The 8,835-nt window shown below is 42.8% G+C and overlaps 1 protein-coding gene across 1 annotated transcript; it reads right to left on the bottom strand.

Moving 5' to 3' along the window:
• Nucleotides 1–331: 331 nt before the first annotated feature.
• On the bottom strand, nt 332–8,018 carry LOC308142267 (transcription regulator protein BACH2-like; the record flags this gene model as incomplete). The annotated part of the gene is made up of 4 exons (XM_080512615.1): nt 332–772; nt 1,123–1,329; nt 4,517–5,947; nt 7,749–8,018. The coding sequence occupies 4 exons, from the start codon at nt 8,016–8,018 to the stop codon at nt 332–334; spliced, it is 2,349 nt and encodes a 782-aa protein (XP_080368741.1).
• Between the last annotated feature and the right edge of the window lie 817 nt (nt 8,019–8,835).

Below are 8,835 nucleotides of genomic sequence, written 5' to 3'. Positions count from 1 at the left end.
TACTGTACATTCTGTAGATTTCCTGAGTTTATCCTCCCATGATGCACGAGAGAGGGAGGGGAGCAGACAGGAAGAAAAAGTCAAATGAGACAAAAAGAAAGAGAGGAAAAGAAAGAGAGAGAGAGAGAGAGAGAGAGAGAGAGAGAGAGAGAGAGAGAGAGAGAGAGAGCTGCCAGTGCTTTAGTTTCATACCAGTCCAGAAAATACCTGTTGAACAGTATTGCTGATAAGACAACATTAGTGTCATCCATTTAGAAAAAAAGACAAAAACATCTTCAAAAGGGTGTCGTGTGTTTGCCAGCAGTTTGTTTTTTGTTTGTTTGTTTTTTTTTTAAGCGCAGTCCTGTCCATCCTGCTCCCCTGTTGTGCATTTCGCAGTCATTTCCTGACAGAAATCCACCGTTACAGTGGGGCTACATACTTCCTCAGCGGATCTGAGCACAGGGGAACACTTCCGGTTCTTCTGGCCTAAACCCGACGCCTCCCGCCCAGGCTGCCTGTCCTGCGGCAGTCCCCGACCGGCACCCACCTCGGACTGACGAGCGGCCTCACTTTGCGACGCCGCAGGCGGTGTGTGCTGAAAGGAGCCGTCCTCGGACGAAGGCGACGGCGGGCTGGAAGTGAGGTCGATGCTGGTGGAGGCGGGAGGCGGCTGGCCGCCCTGCACCTCCAGACACACTTGCTGGGAGAGGAAGGAGAGGTTCTGCCACAGCTCCGACATACAGAGTTTCAGCTGGTTGCGCTCACTCAGCAGCTTGTCCTTCTCACAGACCTGCCGTGGATTCACAAGAGAAATGATGTGTGTCATTGTAGATGGAGCAGCATCCTTCCTTCACTCCACACTTGAAGACGATAGCGCCATGGTATAATGATCATTTGTGAACATTAAAGAAGCAGAAGAAATGGCATTTAAGTCGATTAAAAGTATTTTGAACAGCCTGGAGAGATAGGAGATAGTTTGTTAATCTATAAAAAAAATTCCTTTGCAAAACTCGAACTGCCTATTATTTTGTGTGTGTGTGTGTGTGTGTGTGTGTGTGTGTGTGTGTGTGTGTGTGTGTGTGTGTGTGTGTGTGTGTGTGTGTGTGTGTGTGTGTGTGTGTGTGTGTGTGTGTGTCCTACCAGTTTGCGGATCTCACACTCCAGGTTCTGGATGCAGTCCAGCTTTCGCTTGCGGCAGCGCTGAGCAGCGATGCGGTTTTTGCTGCGGCGGCGGATGTCATGGATGAACTCGAGCTGTTCCGATGTCAGTTTGTGCATCTTGACGAGAATCTGGAAGTCGTTGCGCGGCAGATTGGTGATTTGGTCCACATGGAAGGGTAGTTTGACCTGAAAGATACACACAGAGGTTTTATGTCAATCATATTGTCCTACGATCAGAATTCATTTAACAGAATGACTACACACCTATCTATATTCAACATCAGCTTCACTGACCTCCCAGTTATAATAGCATTCAAGTAGTTTTGTATTTTCACTCACTTATTTTTACTAAATTTAATAAGTATTTCAATGAAAAATTGTCATTTGTTACGGCGATTTTCCAGACAAGTAGGTTTGTGAAGATACACATTTTTAACACAGTAAGAGTACTTAAAATGAGAACTGTTTGAGCCGTATAATTTTACTTTACAAGTACTGTTATAAAAAGTACTTAAGTAAACGTACAAATGACTCTTCTCTAAAACTTCAATCCACTTCACTTAATAAAAATTTAGTATGTACTCAGTCACAACTTCTGATTGATTTTAATGGCACAGTATCAATTATCCTTAAGGCTGAGTAAAGTTACACACTTGTCATTTGTGAATTCATTCACCAGTAATATTGGCAGTGTTCCAATATTACTATGTCCATTGTTGTTGTTGTCGTGAAATTTGTTGCAATGTGGTGTACAATCCACTAGGTGTCAGAATTAGTCAGCACTACTGGACATACAGCTCAAACAAAGAAAACAGTATGGGCACTCAGTTGTGCTGACAAAACATCTCCAACATCTCCATAATATTCCTTTCAGTCTCCACATAAATTATTTGATTAACTACACATACTTTTGGTGAAGTAACTTCAAGGAAGGACAATTGCAGGTATTTTTGTGATTTTTGCCAACATTCTCTGTAAGCTGGTTTCTTTAAAATAAATAATTAGATTAATTAATTTATTAAACACCTACATACTGAAATGGCTTGAGAAATGATTATACGTGTGCGAAATGCTTCTTTGTTTCTTCTCGCCTAAATTGCATCAGAGAACACTGAGCAGCTCAGCTCTGCACCGCCAGCAAACAACCATGACATCATTCACTGCTCTGACAAAGGAGGAGAGGGAAAAGGCAAGTGTGTGTGTGTGTGTGTGTGTGTGTGTGTGTGTGTGTGTGTGTGTGTGTGTGTGTTGCCTGTCCTCTACTCTATAGACAGCTATATATAGCTCCATGTCTCTCTGCAGTCACATAATAAGGTTGGAATGACAAAGTGAGCCTTGAATGGTCATAAATCCCCTCACCTTTCTTCCTTTCTCTCATTCTCTAGTTTCCATTGTAACACTCTTTCTTTCTGTTTCGAGACTTCGAGAGCCTTTACTTGGAGATGTTATTAAAAACAAAGCATGTCACATTGTTCACATTTGCATTGTCATCAAATTAAAAGTATAGTAGATAGATAGATAGATAGATAGATAGATAGATAGATAGATAGATAGATAGATAGATAGATAGATAGATAGATAGATAGATAGATAGATAGATAGATAGATAGATAGATAGATAGATAGATAGATAGATAGATAGATAGATAGATAGATAGATAGATAGATAGATAGATAGATAGATAGATAGATGGATAGATAGATAGATAGATAGATAGATTTTCAAGTTTCCTATGTACCTCTAAATACACATCAAGTTCAGCTCACTAGTTCTTCATAGTCGTTATGGCCACAAGATTGACTCCATCATCAGACATAAGGGACAATTTAAGTGTCATTAATGGTGTGTGTAAGCTGTAGTTCATCTTCTTCAAGGCACGATTAATAACTCCATCATAGTCCAAGCCCATTTCGGACTAACATTTGGCGACCAAAGGTTCTACAAGCTGAGGTGACAAAGCCCATAATGGATAGCTTTTGATAGCTGTGTGTGCCTGCACTTTTTACTTCAATGTTTGAGTAGTATGAGGAGAGTTCTCTTTATTCTTGCACCGCCTCATAAAAATATCAAAATGGAATGGAGAAAACTACAAAGAAATCTCAAGGGCGATGTTGGATTGCTATCTATAGCTAGCTATAGCAGATCTCAGGTCAGGAGTGGCAGATGGTGGAGAGAATGGGGACAGGACACCTTCCACCTGCATACAGGGCACCCCGGGGTGTCTGTCAGCCCGCTCCGTGGGCAGGACAACTGGGTCAGAACAAAGAAGTGGGATAGACCTCTCCCACTCCTACACATTTACACACACTTATACAAAACACACAGCCTCACTTGTGCCCACCTGCTAACACACAATTATTTCTAACTCAGTGTCAAATGCTAACCTTGAGCTTTGTACAACTGTAACCTGTCCCCCACAAGAAACAGTGGAGTCTGACTTCTGCTTTCAGACTTGACAAAAAGTATAAAATAAGGACAAGGACCAACATACACACTCACTGACATTTGCTATTGTCATGGATGAAGTAAGTGGCTGCCATTTTGCAAAAAAGGGCAAAAAACTTGAAAGACCTCGACATACATTTCAATATTAAGAGTTTCCAAATGATAAGTGGAGCTCACTTATAAAGCCTTTTTCCTCTGACTTAACAGCCCCCGATGCACTTTACGATAGTCATATTCACCCATTCACATACACATTCACACACCAGTGGAGGTGTGTCTCCCACACAATAGGCAGTAATGTCATCAAGCTGCAGTCATCTCATCTCATATTCACTCATATATTGCATTTAGACATCACCTTAGCAACTGTAGGGGTTAACAATGGGCTATTAATGCTTGGAGCTATTCAATGACATTGTGGTGAGCTGAGAGGTTTGGCATTGTTCAGAGGTTCCAGGACGGATAAGTGATCATTAAATGATACATTTCGCTTGATAAAACCTCTTGAATAATGCATCGACGGCTATTGTGGCTAAAAACAGCATTTGTGGAGCACGACAAGAGATATTTCTGGGAGATATATGTAGAGTAATGACATATTATCACAGACGAGGGCCATAAGGAGTTGGTAAATCTGTACATTGGCAATAGATGGTCATATAGAAATATATTCTGAATACCAGCATGTGGTGTTTCATTGCAGGAAGTTTTTGGGGAGTTTGAGTGAGCAGGAAGTCAACTATTGCTGAGCTGTGACTTATCATATGCGCTCAGTCACACTAATATGTTCAAATTAGATGGTTCACACACACATACACAAAAAAAGACAACAAAATCAAAGGCCAAGTCAACGGTTAGAACATTATAATGTCAACATGACTCTAACGATTTAAAGTGATGGGCACATACGTAAAGTAAATCACTAACCTCCGAGCCGGACGCTCTGGAGAAACCACTCTCGCTGTCTCCCTCCGAGAAAGATCCGGATTCATCACTGGAGTTACCGCCACTGGCGCCAAATCCTTGTTCACTTTTGATGTTGGTACAATCCTGAGAGAAAACGGTCTCTCTGCTCTGGAGGCTGCTCTGCTCCACCACCCCAGCCAGGCAGTGAGGCAGACCAGAGATTGAGCCTGAGTGTGGGGATGAAGAGAAGTCAAACTGGGGAAGGCTGGTGGGTGAGCTACTACTGGCTTTGTCCTCTGGGAAAGAGAATGAGGAACCATAGCTGGAAACTTGGGTGCGGGGTTCAAAAAGAGGGGGAGAGTCTGGCGACGGCTTGATGGAAACCGGGCAGCTGGTTGTGAGGCATAATGGATCAGAGGATGGGGAGTCTTCTGGCACCAGAGCTGAGACTTCATCTTTGAGTTTCTCGTCCACGTATGTTTGGGCCGACATGTGCCGCTCGCCCGTTGCGGAAGAAAAAATGACACTGCGTCTGTCGAGCTCCCCTTCATGCTTCGAAGAGGATGCTTTGGACACTGACCTGTCCGTGCTTTTGCTAATGCCTGTCAGTGCTGCTGGTGTGACATCGGCGACATCGCTCTTTGGATCAATTTGACCCAGAGATTCCCTCTTCCGCTGCCTATCTTTGACCAGTTCCCTGTAGTGGTTGAGAGAGAGTCGGTTGGTGAGTAGCTGCTGAATAGTGGTGCTTGGCATTCCGCTGAGATCAAGACCGCCCCTCTGGAGGTAGGAACGCAGGCAGGAGGAGTTTGAGTCTTGGCTTAAGGAATGCTCGCCAGCAACTGGGACCCCTTCGACTTCCAGCTCCATCTCCAGCACCTCCTCAGTGCACAACTCTGAGTTGCTACCATTCCGTTCTTCTCCTTCTTCCTCGAAGACAAAGCACTCTTCTTTGATTCTGGAGGCTGGAAGTAAAGTTTGTGGAGACGCTCTGCTGTCTGCAAATTGCGAGTTCACAGGGCTGATTGAGGTATGGTTGGCCAGAACTACATCATCACTTCCATGATGGTTTTCTCCATTGTGCTTGCTGTCGCTGATCTCGTACTGATACCTTGTGTATTTAGGACATTGAGGGAGCTCAGCATGAAGCGGAGGAGTGCCGGCCACATGATTGGTCAGCTGCTGCCTTGCTTCTGAATCCTCCAGAGATGTTTCCACAGAAAATACAGGATCGTCTGCTGCGATGTCCTCGTCATAATCCACTTTCCCTTCACTGGCATGTGGGCTGTCCTTCTGGAGCTGGGCTTGAAGAAAACGAAAGCACGAGTCCTCCAGGTTGTGAACACCCAAGAAGTTGGCACACAGAATCACTTCGTGGATGTTTTCTCGACTTAAAACCAGCTTGGCAGTGTAGGCAAACTGGAGTAGTGGTGCAAAACCCTTGGCTGTAACCTGTAAGGTAGAGCAGAAAGCAAATATTACAAAATGAGATTAAACAATAATCAAACACAAAATTACAACATTTTCAAGGGCCTATAGGAGCTGATTAGACACAAAGAACCAACCATGGTTGCCCTTATATATTGAAATGAACATTAAAGAAATGTCATTGAAAACTAATAAGATGTTTAAAAAAATGGGCTCTTTGTTGTGTTCAGTATGAAACAAACTAGCCAGAGACTTTGATTTGAATACAAAACTACTATTTGATTTCTTTTATAGAATATCAACAATCAAAAGTCTGAACTGTAATAACTGAACTTGTGTTTTTTGAAAGGTAAAATTGAAGTTAGATTTTAGCCCTAAAAGGCCTCATTAAAAACTGTAGCGAGGCCATTCACTGCTAAAAGGCTTCTGTCCACCAGCATTTAAGAACTATCATGAAGGCGACACACTTTTTGCGATAAGATGGAAATCAGTAACATAGACCAGCAGTTTCACACCGCAGGTCTGCGAACACTTTGGTGAGGTGCCAGAAATCACATGAAACAGCCAGAAGCTCAGCTTGCTCTGGGGTTTTTCAAAATTAGATTTGCAGATGTAAAATGAAACAGTATTAGAGACACTTTTCAGGATCTACTTGCAGTCACGGTGAACTGCCCATTGCTTTTATTCAAAGGCGCGTGCTTTTGCTTGTTGGCCTTGAAGTGTTTGGCTTCGGTGAAGCATTCTGGCATATTGGAGAGGGATCCATGGAAAGGAGGGAACCAGATAAAGAAAAATGTTTAGGGAAAAAAAAACAAAACCCAAAACTCGACTAAGTGCCAGCGTATAAAAGCAACATGGCCATCTTTGACCTGTTAACACTAATTTGCTTAGCAGGGAGCCACAGTGACTTCTTGTAATTTATGAGTCGGTGACAAAGCAAGCGGCACAGAGGGTGTGAAATAAAACCATGCCGGGGGTGATTAAGGGAGGGAGTTTGATTTGTAAAGTGCTGGAAGCCTGTGAGACTGATTACTGTATAAGGGTAGACTCACAGAGACATATTAATCAATATGACAGATCTGGGGCATTATATGGTAATACCAGCCAGTGGGTTCAGGAGCGCTTCCCTGATCAGCCCCGGAGGGTGAATGGAAGTGGCAGCAACTAACACGGCATCACCATTAATATTCATGGCCAACATGTGTTCATAAATTTATCAATTTGTGTCAACCCTACTCTATCCATGTGCTCCTTTCTCTTGTGCCCCATTTTCTTTAAATTGAAGGTCAAGTGAAGGACTCTTCTGCCCTCGCTCCACATGCTGGCCGACTTTCACCAGATCTTCACGACTCAAGCTATATAAGCTCTGAACAGTACTTTCCTAATATTGTTTTCCAAGAAAAACATTCATTTTTCACTCACTGGATTAGTTATTTTGAACATTTAGCCTTGCATCCAGTCTTAAGTCTGAATTAATGCTTGACTCAAGCTCATCTCTGTTCAGTTCTTCATAACCAGCGGCTGTTCAACAGGCAGCATGAATAGAGTGAATGTGGAGTATTTTCTCTGTTAGAAAAGTCTTGTAAAACCTATTCGAGTAGAATTATAAGGCTTAAATAGTCCAAGCTAAGACTGGATTGAGCATCTGTGACAAAAGGGTGCTGTGGAGTGGTGAGTTTTTTTCCCAGCGATTTTATTAAGACAGGAACTGTATGGACGGTCATCACTGTTTTCCCACTGCAGTAACACAGGCTACAATAAAGAGTTTGGTTTCTGATTATAAGGTGAAAGTGTGAAACCCACTGGTGGGCTTTTGCCCCTTTACCTTGTCTGGCAGGGTTAAGATGGGCTCCGCATCTTCTGGAGACTTGGTGTGTCCAAGCAGGGCTTGCAGAAAGTAGCGGCTGCTCGCCGCCAGGACGGCCCTGTGCGCTCGCACCTCCCTCCCCTCCACCAGTATCGTCACATCGCACAGGATGCCCTGTCGCCGCTGCTCCTCCAGGCTCAGCAGCACATTGGAACAGTGGACCTTGGATTCGTACACGTAAACAGGCGCTGCTGCCACCTCACTGTCCCGCTCCTCGTCTGCCGACATCACTCCCTCTCACACCCTACACAGACGAGAGAAAGAACAGAGCATTAATAACAAGCTGTTCACTTTGGACTGGAGAAAATAAAAAAAAACTAACTTTCCCCTGCAGTCAGTCAGGAGAAGCTGCAACATCACAGAGATTGTTTTGGCACCATTTCAACAGAGAACAATGGAGAGGAGTTGGATTGTTTGGTTTTTTTAAGATATGTACATCCATGAAGAACCGGGGAAACCAGCAGTGGTTTAGATATAAAAATGCATCTTGAAATTAATCCTACATTTGAAATTATCAAAAACATAATAAAAGTAAACAATAGGGCAAAAAAAAGGCAACAACAATAATTATTTAAAAAATGCAAAAATTTACAGTCTGTGCCTCAGCATGAGGCATATTATCATGCTTTGTTTTACATGATAGAACACAATATACAATTCTAATTCATTTATTTCTTTTTCAAATTTTTTTTCATTCAATTTAACAGGTTAAGAGGCTGTTGAAAGCATTGCACCATCTTGCGGTTTAACCTTGTTTTGCAAGACCGATCAGGCTGTAGCGAGCTGGTTATTTTTATTAGATTTATCTGCGACATCATAATAATTATTGGGAAGCTTTCTTTTTTTACTTAAAATGTTACACACTAAACCTTTAACTAGTCTTTGGCTGTGTCTGCATCCTCATTACAGTAAACAAGTTCACTTTGATGTCTAAATAAGAAATGGCTTTTGGAAAACTAAGGGGCTCCCTCCCGACCCAGTTATTATAAGACGCCAGTACTATTTTAATTGATAGGAAATAGACAGGAGAGTATTTGAATACAGG

This window comes from Blennius ocellaris (genome assembly GCF_963422515.1).
Source record: "Blennius ocellaris genome assembly, chromosome: 17".
NCBI lineage: Eukaryota > Metazoa > Chordata > Actinopteri > Blenniiformes > Blenniidae > Blennius > Blennius ocellaris.
The sequence above is the reverse complement of the archived record's forward strand: the minus strand, read 5'-3'. Positions and strand labels throughout refer to the sequence as shown.